Source organism: Elaeis guineensis, chromosome 3 (assembly GCF_000442705.2).
Source record: "Elaeis guineensis isolate ETL-2024a chromosome 3, EG11, whole genome shotgun sequence".
In the NCBI taxonomy this organism is placed as follows: domain Eukaryota; kingdom Viridiplantae; phylum Streptophyta; class Magnoliopsida; order Arecales; family Arecaceae; genus Elaeis; species Elaeis guineensis.
The window spans coordinates 76,787,792-76,802,169 of NC_025995.2; the positions used below are offsets into that span (position 1 = coordinate 76,787,792).

General features: G+C 36.6%; 1 protein-coding gene across 1 annotated transcript; it reads left to right on the forward strand.

Annotated features, from left to right (window-relative positions):
• Positions 1-7,798: 7,798 nt before the first annotated feature.
• Positions 7,799-11,243, forward strand: LOC140856244 (adenine/guanine permease AZG1-like). The gene is made up of 3 exons (XM_073253374.1): positions 7,799-8,177; positions 10,591-10,688; positions 11,226-11,243. The coding sequence occupies exons 1-3, from the start codon at positions 7,799-7,801 to the stop codon at positions 11,241-11,243; spliced, it is 495 nt and encodes a 164-aa protein (XP_073109475.1).
• The last annotated feature ends 3,135 nt before the right edge of the window (positions 11,244-14,378 follow it).

Consider the following 14,378-nt stretch of genomic DNA (forward strand, 5'->3'; position numbering starts at 1 on the left):
AAATCTATAAATAGGACTCTCTGCCATAAGGTTTAATCATCGAATTCCTCAGAGCTCTCCTCTCCTCTCCATTCCTCCTCCCACTCCTCTCAGCTCTCTTCTCCTCTCCCATGCTCAAAGAAGTTGGGTTGGTCTATTTGGTGCACTCGAAGAGTCAGGTGTTGATCAATCTACATGAAGAAAGAAGAAGACTGCGATCAAGGGTTGATCGAGATTCTGTTGAAGATCAGATCGAAGATAGATCCGAGAGCTTGTTAATCCATCTTGGTGAAGATGGATCAAAGTCAAAAAAAGCATCCTAATCCTAATCTGAGTGGATACCTGTAAAGGCCAAACATGCATGCGGCTCGACAGGGAGCCTCAACTCCACGATCATTGAATAGTGGTGTATCACTACCCATGCAAAGGTGATGATGCGATCATCATGATTAAAATAATTAGTTTAAAATAGTTTTAAATTCTCTTGATCTTAGATATACGATCGATATGGCTAGATCGAGATGCGATCTCTATCAGATTGCATGCCAGATCAAAATTTTTGAATTCTGCTGCATCTTGATTTAGTCGATCGGGCTTGAAATTTTTTCTTCAGCCATGATCCACTACCATCGCTGCCACTACCTTCAGTATGTCTCCTCCTCCCCTCGTTTCTTCCCCTCGCCAAGGATGCTGCCACCAAGGCAGTAGAGGGTGATGCCCCCTTTCCTCCTTTTCTTTCTCCTGGCTTCCCTGTGCATGATCGAATTATCGCCTCAGGCTGTGGCCGCCCTAGCCACACCACCATCGTCTGGCTACTCTGGCCATGCCACCACTATGTAGCCACCTTGGTCGTGCTCATGTTAGGCCACCCACTCCTCTCGGTTCCTCCATGCTATGGGGAGACCCCTATCATGGCATGGGAGAGAGGGGAGAGATAGAAGAATAAAAATCTGATCAAGATCCAATTCAATTAGATCTAAATCGATCTCTTGATGACCAATCAGACCATCTAGATAGAGCCCATAATCAAGCCCAGATCGAGAGTCTCTCTCTCTCTTCATCCAAATTTTGCTCGAATTGAAAGCTAATAAAATCATAAATTATTTGTGCCAGAGCCTTCAACACCAGAAGCGCACTGGATCTAGATATTGAGCTATGAGTCAAGGATTGTAAGTTTCGAATTTGATCGATTGTAAGTTCTCTTTATTCTTTTAGATTTTTCTTAGTGCAAATATATATATTTCAAACTATAATTTATAAAATATAAATTAAGATATTTAAAAATTAGAAAAAAATATTTATATTTACATGCTCTTATTTAAATGTGATTCAAAATTATGGATCAAGCATAAGGTATCTAACATGATTATGGAAAACTATAAAATTTGAAATAAATTGATTTCTCTATTTTAATGGTATTTGGAAATTAGGAGATTATGCATATTCACCTTAGCATGAATTTTTGAATAAAAATTTCTTTTTGGAGAATCAGATGTGGTACTTTGAACTTAATATTTTGATGAAAATAAGTATGATTATGTCATTATAATAGTGAGAAAAAGCTCTTAGCTAGACTATAATTTGAGTCTAGCCAACAAGACTGATCGTTGGCCACATATCAGAAATTAGTTTTTTCTAGACTTGATTAGTCGCGGCTGATCATTGACAAAGCTAGTCCTTTTGAGCCTAGATAGTTAGAATTAATCGCTAGTACATGCTAATGTGTCGCATATTTATTATTAGGACTAGCCTCTTTATTCTGTCATGGAGTTAATCGTGGATGTGTGGATCAGAGCTAGTTCTTTTTTGGACTTAGCCAGTAGGACTGATCACCGACATATACTGATAGATCGTATATTTTATATTCAGAAGCTAGTCTCTTTTGGATCTTATCAAAGAGCTGATCATGACCATAGTCATCGAAGACTAAGGATCATAATGTTTTACTATTACATATGGCATGTTTTGAAAAAAATAATTATATTGATAAATGTATCTTATTTTTGTTAAATTGCTATTTGAAAAAATAAATTTAATTTATGCTTGATTTATCGAAGATATTGAAAACTTATTGAGTCTGTAAAGTTCATCACCCTTTCTTTTTTTTTTTTTAAAGATTCAGAAGAGCATATAGGATTGTTATTAAGTAGTGAGGAGCATAGACTTTAGATGATATTTGCTTAGTTTTATTTTTGAATGAACATTGATTTGGATTTTATGTTAATCACCTTGATTAGCCATTGATGATCTATTTTTATTGAGTAAATATATTAGAAGTTTGATTTTATTCCCACCACCTGAGTTTGGATTGATGTTAATATGTATGAATGAGAAGGTAGACTTTGCATATTCTAAGGGGTTAAACACTAGAGATGTGTGACCATCTATCATGTATCTAGCTTTGGCCATTGGGTTGGGGCTTGATAAAGCTAATCTCGAGCTGAAGCTTTTCAATAGAGTTCCTAGGTCCTCAACTTCTTTCTTTAGCAAGTCTACATAGTAGATAGAGTCTTTTATTAATGTCATATCTACAGAAACTTCTAGGACTTGTTTGGTTTACAAGAAGTGGAGAAGGAAAGAGGTAATTTTTGAAAAGTGGAGAGAAGGCCTCTTATTTGATTGAAGTTGTGATAATCCAGCCTGATGGGCCAAAAAGCCCACAAAACCCATTTAAAAAAAAAAAAAAATAGGAGGAAGACTCCCGATCGGAGTCTTCTTCTTCTCCGATTTCGATCAAGAATCAGAGTCCTAGGGCCATTAAAAGATCCTAAGACGAACTCTATAAGAATCCCCCTCCTCTCCTCTAAGTGTGGATCCAACAGTCATCGACGATCACCGGAGTTTTTCTCCGATTTTCCCGATTGAAGCCGCGGCCCCTCGACCTGTGCTCGCCGCGATTTCACGCCGGTGGGGGTCACCAGAGGCTGTGGTAAGGTCTCCTTCCTCTCCCTCTCTTCTCTCCCTTCTTTCCCGTGCCTGTGGGCATGATGGCCGGCGATGGGTGTCGCCGGATTTTGTTGGAAAAGAAAATCCCCTGTTCACGTCGCTTCTTTTCTCTGATTTTTCGGCACCGACGGTCACGCCGACTGCCGGCTCTGGCCTCTCCGAACCCGGGAGAGTCGCCCGTTGCCGCCGGCCACCGCCGGGCATGATATGGCCGTGATCGGTCGGTCAAGGTACGGGGACCTCTAGGTCCCTTGTTTCGGCCCAATGAAAGCCCGGGAAGAAGAAGAAGAAAAGAAAAGAAAAGAAAAAAAAAAGGGAAAAAGAAAAAGAAAAGAAAAAGGAAAAAGAAAAAGAAAAGAAAAAGGAAAAAGAAAAAGAAAAGAAAAGAAAATGTAAAATAGAAAAATAAAATAAAAAAAAGAGAAAAATTTCCTCTCTCTCCTCTTTCTCCCTCTTTCTCTCTCTTTCTCTCTCTATTTTCTCTCTCTAAAAAGAAAAGAAAAAGAAAAAGAAATATATATATATATATAAGAATAATAATAATAAAAAAAATACATGTGAGAGAAAGTTTCTCTCATTTCTTTCTTAAGTCTTTCTCTCTCTAGAATTGGATTTTCTCTCTCTACCTTCTCTCTCCATTTTCTCTCTATTTTCTCTCTCTAGACCTTTTATCTCTTTTTATGGATTTCGTTTCTCTAGGGTCATTCTCTCTCTGATTTCATCACAAACCCTAAGATAAACTTGAGATGAAAATATGATAATCTGAGACTGCTCCAAAATTCATGCAGTAGATTAGATCCTGTCCGATCCTTCTTCGAAATTGATAACATCGATCATGGTTAATCCATATTAAGTCATCCTGATATAACCTCTGATGATCTCAATCATGATTGTCATTTTTGAAGGATACGAAGATTCTCTCTCTACTTTCTCTCTCTACTTTCTCTCTCATGACCCACTTTCTCTCTCTAAAAAAGGTTTATGAATCCTGTATCGAGTCATGCCTTCATCTTTTAGAAGCTCATATTGACTCTAACAAGATGATCCGAAATTGCTTTGATATCCGTGCTGTATGTCAACCTCATTTGATCATATCAAGGATCTTTCAAATTCATTATTAAAGAATCTTATTGATTGATCTTGACCTTAATTCGATCTGTGCTTCATGATTTCTTGATCAAGTCACTTGAATCTGACCCTCAGATCAGAGATCCTGAATTGCCCTGATATCTGGATGGTCCGACACATTCGGTCAATAGTTCTCTTTCTTTATGATTTAATCTTATTATATTTATGGAATAGAAATTGATGATGATTTGATATTTTAAATAGGATTAGCTGATTCTTTTAACGAAGTCTGAAGATCTAAGATGAACGAGGTAAGTGGATCTTATGCTCCTTATTTATTTTTAAATGATCATGTTTTTATTCAAAGAATTGCTATTGATGAAATCATAATTTTTCATAATATAAGGATCGGCATATATGATATGAAAGAGCATGTTTTATTATGAGCATTGATTTTATTAATATGTCTTATGAAAATAGCATGATTATGAAGCATGAATTTTATTTTTTTCCATCTATGTATATATATGCTTTAAGAAAAAGATATAATGATTTCAAAGGCTCTCAGATGGTTATGAATGAATCCCTTCGGAAAGATCGACATCCGAAGCTAGCATCCACACGAAACATAGCCCTGCCAGCGGGTATAAAGTGGGCACATAAATTAAGAACTCTGTCGATTAAGAAACATGGCCCTGTCATGGGTATAATAGTGACCTTAGCATGAATATCTGTGAGCAATATTTTGAAACATGACACGAATCATGATGAAAATGATTTACATTCATAATTGTGAAATATACATGATTTATGCATGCATGATGAGTTTATAACTTGTTTTGTTATATGCTCTATGAAATACTTTATTTTGTATTATCTGTTATTTTCTAAATATTGCATTATCATGAAAAACTTATGCTTGATCCGATAAGGAAGCGCAAGTTCTACTTACTGGGCTAGTATAGCTCATATTCTTTTTATTTTTTTTTTGTTTGAACAGAGAAATAAGGTTAGGATCGGCAAAAGGAATCCAAGCTTGAAGATCGGCATAGCAAGCTGAAAAATTTGACAACAAAAGTTTAATTTATTTTATAATCATGGATTTGTAGTTATTTATGAATGTTGAGATTTGGGTTAGTACTTGCTTTTGGATTTAGATGTTCTGAACCCATATTGGTTCGATTATTTGATGAATAATAGAATTGAATCTTTTTATTTGATGGATTTTAGATGATTATGATGGATTGGCTTCGTGTTATCGTGGACTCCATCCCTCGGTAGCATGGCCGTGTTATGTCTCGAATTTGGGGCACGACAGAAGTTTTAAGAGAAGAAAGAATGAAAAAAATTCTCCTCCTATAGGAAGACACTTTCCACATTTCATCGGAAGTGAAAATCCATAGGAGAGATAAATTTTAAAACTTTCCACAGGATAGGAATTGCTGATATTTTTCTTTCCAAAAATATTCTTTTGAGATCCACTACTAAAATTTTATAAAATATCAATAGATATTTAAGATGAAATATTCAATAGTGATATATATTGAATTAATATTAATTTACAAGAATAAAATATAATATTTATGTTAATCTTAATATTATAATATTTATTATATTTTAATATTATTTTATTTATACTAATATAATATTTTTATTAATATAATATAGTATTTATGTTAATATATTAATATTTACTATATTAAAATATCAATATTAGATTAATAAAATATGATGTATATTAGTATTATATTAATATAATTAATTATTATGATCTAATATTATATTATAATATATTAATATTATATTTATGATAGTATAAATATAATATTATTATTTATATAAAGTTTAGGAGCAAAAAGGTATGGTCTTGTATCTATTAAATATATAATAGATATTCTACACAGTGTTTTTAAAAAAATGGATATCCAGCCAAACATAAGCTACTCTGCAATAAATCACTTTTTTAGGGTCAACCAAATATATCAAAATTTTACTTTCAGAAAATAATTTTTCAAAAATAATTTTTTGAAAAGAAAAGTTTCTCGAGTGAACCAAAAAAGTCCATATTGTTTCCACCAATACCATAGTGTCTTCACATGCTTCTAATGATATCTCATGTGTAAGGCTATCAATAGCCTGCAAGTTCATTATTGGAGCTTCAAATGATGGTTGAGCTTCAATAGCTTCAAATTATTTAAGCTACTTAAAAAAAGTTTTAATATTTCATCATCGATTATTTTTATAGGAAATATAGTACATTATTTTTTATTTAGAAAATTAAATGTATACATATGCATTTTATTTTTGTATATTTTCAGAGTTTTACTATTTATTGTACCAAAGATATCAATACCTTTCATATTTTCCTTTCATTACGCATAATTTATTTTACAATTTTTAGAATGAAATGATTCATTGTTTTGTTCTATTTATGCTATAAATGAAATGCAGCATAGAATGTTGGCCCATGTGATTTAAATAATAGTGTGTAAAATAAAAAATTTATCAGCAATTATTCATTCTTTTTTACTAATTAGTATATTTCTAAGTTTTAACGATGCTTTTAAGTGGCCTGACTAGAGAGATGGATCCTTAACAAGGTCGACCTTTCATCTAGGTTTCAGTCATCGAATCCTAAACAACCTCTAGGTTTTATTTGCTTCTATTCCACTGGCAAGTGGAAACTTCCCAATATGGGCTATCTGTGAGATTCCTGTTCTATATTTTTATTTTTAAAAATATTTCTTATATATCATTTTAGAGATTTCAATAGGCAGTGATGTTAGGTTAAACCTAACAAGATTGTTTGTGAAGTTGTTATGCCCCTGACCCAAAATTGCAAATTAGGGATGTAGGAAATTCTTTCTGCAAACATGTAAGGCATGTTAATATAATTTTAAAATAAAATTTCACCGATAGCCTGCATGGAATAGCAGGTATTGGCCTTGGCTCAATACAAAACAGGAGATATTAGCCCAAGACAGAGGATCTTGCCCCTGTTTTAGCTTGTTATTTATAATGGAGTTGTAAGACTTTGGATATTATTGGATTTTTATGAAAGGTGGGATATTGGTTATATAAATTTAAAGTTTGGACCTGGAGAACTCTAGTCCAATCACCAACGATGGGTCCTTGTCGCCGAATTGGTCTATTGAGGACAGGGCCGGTCCCGATAGGTTTTAGATCTGAGATCAAATAAAAAAATGAGACCTTCTCTATTAAAAATTAACATATTTTAAATATTAATTATTATTAAAAAATTAATCTACATGCATTTTGTAATGTAAATTTTTTTATAAATTTTTTGCAATCAATATTTGACAATAATTCTTTCTCAATAGATAGTATAGCTAAACCATTTAATCTTTCTTATAACATCATTTATAAGAAATATGATTTTAATAATTTTAATTTTGAGAAACTTCTTTCAATGGAGGTAACAGTATTAAGTATGGTCAATAATACTCTATATGCAATTGATATATTTAGATATCAATTCATTTATAAAGGCTTTATAAATGAAGAGCTGGAAAGAGAATCAGAGGAAATAAATGGTAAAGAAAACAAACGAAAGGTGTGTGCGGATTAGAATCTTCTTTTGACTCTACCCACAGAAGATCCCATAAACCCCCAAAGAATCTTAAATATTACAAATTAGTCCCTAATTACACCTCCCCTCCTCCATCCTCTTTAAACCAACCCACCCCTACGGACTCCCTCCCCCCCACCCCCACAACGGTCGATGGATCCAACGGTGGCTGCCTCACTGTCGGCCAACTCCTGACTCAGTCGGTTTAACTCGATCATGGCCAAGTCTTGGTTTGGGAAGCAGCTCAAACTCTCCAAGTGGGGCTCCACCTTCACAACAGAGATCCATGCTGGCACCACCACCTTCCTAACCATGGCCTATATCCTCGCCGACTTCGATGCCATATGCTCCATCTTCAACTGCGACAACCCCATGCCGACATACAAGTTTTCATTAGTCGACCTTGGCTATGCTGCCTACCTCGAATGCATCCACCGTGACCTCATTGTATGCCATAGCTGCCTCCTCCATCATCGGCTCCATCATCATGGACGCGTTTGCCAACCTCCCCCTCACCCTCGCCCCGGCATGGGTGCCAACGCCTATTTTGCCTACACTATCGTCAGCTTCCACGGCTTCGACAATCTCTCCTATGGCAATGCCCTCACCACCATCTTCCTCGAGGGCCTTCTCTTTCTTCTCAAAAAATTGAGGCCTGGGGGCTTGGGGCAGTTGTCCGTTTGACCCACCCCAGGGCCGACCTTGATTGAGGGAAGATGGTCGAAGGGATAACAATGCTGATTGGCTCCAAAAATAAGGGAAAAAGGATCAATAACTTGCAAAAATAGGGAATAGAGCCTCACCTTGATCATCGATGATGCCTTGATGGAATCTGATCGGCAATGGCTTAATAGAAAAAGGGAAAGTTTGGAGAAGAAAATAGATAGGGTTGGGGTGCTTCATTTCTCGTCTTCAACGATATTAAACGATGGCCTCAATGATGGCAGTGGACAATCACAGAAACCCAAAGAACAAAAAGAAGAAGAGAGAAATTTCAAATGTCGCTATGGAAGAGGGTGGTAGGGTCATTAAATAGTTGGTGGAGGTTAGATTTAGTAACCCTCTGTTGGAGGCCGGAGAGGAGTCGTCCCTCGCGGATTGGAAAAGGAGCTCTGCCTTAGAATTAGGCCTGCGGGCCTTGTTTTGATACTAGAGCTAGGCCGAAGCCTCCCACATTCCAGGCCGGTTGATTGAACCAAGTCCAATTCATATTTTAGGTTGGCCTATGGGCCAGGCCTTGCAGAAGATTAAGAAGCATTGAATACATGATTCACACCTCAAATACCACTCGATCTAAAGAAACCTTTTTATGCACCGTAGGTAGTATAGAAAATTTGATATGGAGCATACCACTTTATATGATTGATCTACGTATCCATCACTTTTCAACGCATATTTAATGTCTGCAATTTTATTTTTTCATTTAAAAATTTTAAATGACGAAAATACTCCTACTCTTTAAAAAAAATTATGACATTCTGTAGTATATTATGACATCGTGTGTCAAATTATGATTTTTTGCATGTAGAATGTCATAATATGGTACAGAAAATTATAACATCCTATGTCAAATTATGACTTCCTGCACGTAGGATGTCATAATATGGCTCAGGATGTCATAATATAGAAGAGATATTTTTGTTCAACTACTTTTTAATATATATTTAATGCCTACAGTCTATTTTTTTATTTAAAAATTTAAATGATGAAAATATTCTTATTTTTTTAAAAAAATTATAATATCTTGTGATATATTATGATATTTTATGTCAAGATTATGATTTCTTGCATGCAAGATGTCATAATATGGATATAAGATATCATAATTATTTTCAAAGAGAAGAGATATCTTTATCATTCAAAAATTTTAAATAAAAAAATAAAATTATAGATATTAAATATATGTTGAAAAATGATAACTATATTAATCAATCATATAAAGTGATGCACTGCCAGATTTTCTATACCACTCATGATATATAGAGAATTACTCCTCAATCTAACCCAAAAGTGATTCGAGACTCTACACTTCCTATCAGTCCATATAGGTGCATAGCATGTGCCTCATGCTGGGGTCTCACCTGTATCGACAAGCAGGAAACTTCAGCTTTTCTGGAACCCCCCGAGTGCAACTGCCTAAAAAGAAACTTTTTCTAGGGGTCCTTAGCCAAGTACACTCTCTTTCCCAAAGGCACTAGCTCAAACAATGCATGAATCAATCTCAATTGCTTGGTTAGCAAGTCTGGGGTTTTCAGTGGAAGGGTTGGAAAGACTCAAGGGAATCTTGGTACGGAGTCAATAGACAAAGGCACAATTCCAACGAGCTCGCCACTTCTTGGGCGTCAAGCCTTGGAATGTGGTGATTCAATCAAGTGGGTCCACAATTAAGAACAAAGTTGTTTCTCAAAGTGGCAAAAAAGTCCACCAATCAATTTTCATTACTTCGCAAGCAAGGCTGGTGGTCTCCCCAACTTTTGTGGGTGCAAAACTTGGGAGGTCTAGGGAGGAATCTTGGTGCGGTGTCCATGGAGATAAAAAACACCAGCATTGATCTCACTCATCTCTCATAAAATTTGATGTACATTGTGTACTCGTTACACGCTTGAATAAAATTTCATAGAGGCCAGATGTTCTTTATGAAGAGATTTTGAGATTATCCCCTCACAAAAGGGGACAAAAAAAAGAATTGAGATTATTGCACTGCTATCTAAATCAGTACTTTGTAATAGGTTAATTAACAAACTTGTTTATCTTGACTGAGATGGCACCAAAATAGAAACTGTATTCAAAAATTGTTTTTTGAAACAAAAGTCTGCTCTGGATATTTCATGGCTCTGTTCAAGCTCTGACTTAGATGGTTCATAGTATCCTTTGTTTTCTTATTCCCTCAAATACAACAAATTTTTGATCCACCCATAGGAGCCTTTTGAGGCATTGGAGTACCTATCAGTTGCCTGCTCTTGGTAACAACCTGTTATCCTATTGTTTTTGTCTATCCTCTTCCCCAGGCTCCTTAAAGGTGAACTTTGATGTTGCGGTTATTGATGGTATGGTTGCCTCTGCTTTTATAATTCGAGATGTTTCTGATTGTGTTCAGGCTTTGGGGGTAAAATTTTTGCCTCCTTCATCTGTTCTTTATGTTGAGTTGGTAGCAGCCTGGCTGGGTATAAGAATCACTACTTTGCATTTAAATATTTCTGATCTTTGGTTAGAAAGTGATTCAAGGTTATTTCTAAACTTACTTCCTTGCTGCCTCCGAGAGGTCATAATCTACCTATTTTAAATGACATTCTCAATTGGAAAGCATCTTGCTCCAATTTTTATACTTCTTATGTTCCAAGAGAAGCTAACAGGGCTGCTAGATTTATTGCTAAGGCCGGGCTTCATTAATCTTCTCATTTGCCTAATTGCTTTGCCTCAAATCTCTCTTTTCGATCCATTTTGCAGAATGATATTTCAGGTATTAATTATCAGCGAGGGGTTCAGAGTTCACTTCATCACAATCCTTCATCCCATTCTATACAGCAGTTTTTCTCAGCAGGTTGGATCTTTTATTGGGAGACCACTTGTTTGGATGTTCACAGGATTACTGCTTCTATAGCCTGTTGTACTTGGTGTTTTTTTTTTTTTGGGTTTGTTTCAGCTGCTCATCTCTGGGTGATGTCCCTTTCTTTGTTTTCTCTTCTTTTATTCTGTATTTTTGAGTTACTGTTGTGTTTCTGTTATGCCCATTGTTACACTCTCTGTATCAGTTTTATTAATGTCAGCTTTGCTTCTGGAAGTTAATTACAAAAAAAAAACAAAATGCTGGATATGTACGATCTTCAGTGATACATAATTGTCAGAATTTTAAATTGTTGCAGTCTTAACTTTATATTTTGCATATCATTGCAATGTGATCTATCCTCCTCTCAATCCAAATTAGGGCTTGTTAGAGATGTCTACTTGTTAGATGATGTGGTAGTTACATGATGTGGATTTTTTTTTATAAACAAAGATGGAGTAAGGTGTGGATTTAGTTGAGTCTAGTTACCAAAATACCCATTAGGCACCAAAATTCTTGCCAAAATTGTACATTGTTGTGTTAGGGAAGCATCCATGGTGGCCTTCAAGCAAATCCTAGAGCTCACATGCCCCTCGAGCATCATTATTCTTGATGAACCCTTCAAGAGCATCCTAGAAGAACATAATCCCTAGAGAGTACCACTTTTTCTATGTGATGTTAAGAAACTTGAGGGCCTCGGAAAGCCCACTAGGACTAGAGCAGACAAGGGTGGTAAGGAAGGCGTCATAGGCTAGGACATGGGCCATATCCCAATCAATGGTGGCAATCAAGTTAGAGAACACCTCATGGGCATTATGGGGATTAGCCTCTTTCTTGTATCCCTCGAGGACGATGGTGAAGGTGTTGGTATCAAAAGCCATGACAAGGATAATGGTGGTGTGGTAGATGTAGGCAGTGACAACATGGCCCTCGAGGCATATGATAGAGAGGAGGGAGTCAAGGGAGACGGTGCTACAAGGGATGCTATAGAGGTTCGTGGAGTGAAAAGTGTTGAGGGCATCCTTGGGATGGCCGATGACAGTGAGAGAGGAGAAGGCAAAGGTGAAAGGGGTGAAGTAGAGGAGGCACTTGGAGTGCATGGATTAGATAGCACATTATTGAAGATGGTGTATGCTTCTTGCTAAGGATGTTGATGATCAAGTCTTAGGAGTAGGTGTTGTGTTGGTGTGCCAGGTGGCGAGAGCTAGCCCACCGAATGAAGACAATGATGGGGGCATGGATCTTCGTAATCTTGGTGATGGAGATGCAAATGCCAGTATCATTGAGGGTGCACTCTATTATGAAGGTGGTTTAGTGTTGGCGAGGATCTCGTAGAGTAGGCAGATCTTTGAGGGGAGTTTGGGGGCGTTGAGGTAGGAGGGAAGGGTTTTGCAGCTCCTAGATGGTTGGTGGCGACAACCAAGGCACAAGCAGGGGAAGAGAGGATGTGGGGGCACATGCTAGGGTCAAAGCAAGGGTGACCATCGTTGGTGGGTCACTTCCAGTGAGACATGGCTCCCTCCCTTTTAGATCTCCTTCTATTCAATGAGAATTTAGGTTTTTAAAATCCTAGGTTTTAGGGAAGAAGGTAAGAGGGGTTTATCATGGGATGAGGAGCCTAAGCTCGCTGCTAGGTGCTTTGACTCCACATCAAAGTGCCTCTTTTTTAAAAGTTAAATCGATCTTAGATAACCACTCAACATCAACTGATAAATAGGTGCTTTTGGTGAGCCCTGATCTAAATTGAATAGAGAGTGGATCATATTGCAACAGTATGTAAAATGCAGGATTGACATTGTAGCAATTCGAACTACAGATGATATTTGCAATTCTATATAAAATGCATGGGGATATTTTTTTTAGCCATTCCCATTTTCAAGGTGGTTCGGCTCACTAATTTGGACTACTAGAAGACTAGGTGTTTCATCAAATTAAACTCCACCAAGTATCAAGAAAGTACACATAACATATCTATAGTACTCCTAAAGCAAATTGTAGGAGCCTTGGTCTTACTTTTGGAATTATCTAAGATGCCCATAGCATCTTCTCTGTATCTCTTCACTTGGATCTAATCCTCTTTGATCATGCCTCCTCTAAAAAAAAGATGGTCTAGTGCACATGGTCCCTCCCACTGTGAGATATAAGGAGGGTCAAATGCATGTGGCCTCACCTGTTTGGAACCAGATCTAGGGTTTCAGGGTTAGATCTTGAAAAAGAGGGTTAGATCTTGAAACTTTTTCAAGATCATACAGCGGAAGACTAAAATAAATCAAAATTTATTTTCTAAGATCAAAAAATCCCTAGATCTAAGATCCTATTACATGATTATTACATGATATTAAATCAGAATTAAAATATATAAATATAGCATGAACTACATGTTGATCATATCAACATGTTTTTATACTACATCTAATGTATGTATTAAATAATAGATCAGATCTATTACCTTGCAAGTTAGACGTTCTAACCTTGCTGATCTGGGCTTGAGGATGATGTTGCAAGCCGCACACGCGTCCGGCCTCTAGGAGTCATCCACACGAGCCCACGAATCTCGATCAGAAGTCCTGCTTCAGGAAATCAGCACAGTATGCTAGTACTGCGCTGATCCTTCTTTGATGGTTGATCAGGTGCCTCCTTCTTCTTGATTTGGACTCTTCCAAAGATGGAAAGTAGAAGGAGGAGTTTCAGATCTGAGACACTCTCAGGAAACTCAAGATGGAAGGAGGAAAGATATGAAAATAAAAACCCTAGAAGAAGACCCTCTTCTTCTTCACGTTTTTCTCTCTAAACGCCCAAACTTGCGTCTTTTATATCTCCACGACCCAAAGGTATTTCTCTCTAATTTTTGGATGACAGAAAGGTCTCTCAAATATCTATCTCTCTCTCAAATTTTACGAAGAAACTCGTCTTATATAGAGAGATATGATAGAGTCCTTGTCTAGGTCAAACACCTAGTCAAGGCTTATCCAAACATGGCAAGTAAAGGGACGCCCAACTCTTGAGCACCTCCTTCATATTTTCGTGGATGGATCAACAGAAAAGGGTGCACAATGTAAACCCTAAAAGCCACGAAAATTCCAAAAAAAAATTTGGATAAATTCGGTGCAAAATTGAAAGAGTTTTGGATTTCTAAAACTCTATCTCATAGAATTCGAAATCCAAACTTATTCCTTTTAGATTTGATCCAAATCACCTTCCATGTAAGAAAGAAGAGAGGAGACCTTTTGTGAACGTGGGAGAGATCTGGGA

Excerpts from the sequence above, each read along its gene's own strand:
- LOC140856244 (XM_073253374.1), top strand. The coding sequence starts at position 7,799 with ATGGCCAAGTCTTGGTTTGGGAAGCAGCTCAAACTCTCCAAGTGGGGC. Across the intron at positions 8,178-10,590 it reads CTTCGACAATCTCTCCTATG|GCTCCTTAAAGGTGAACTTT; the intron begins GCAATGCCCTCA and ends CCTCTTCCCCAG.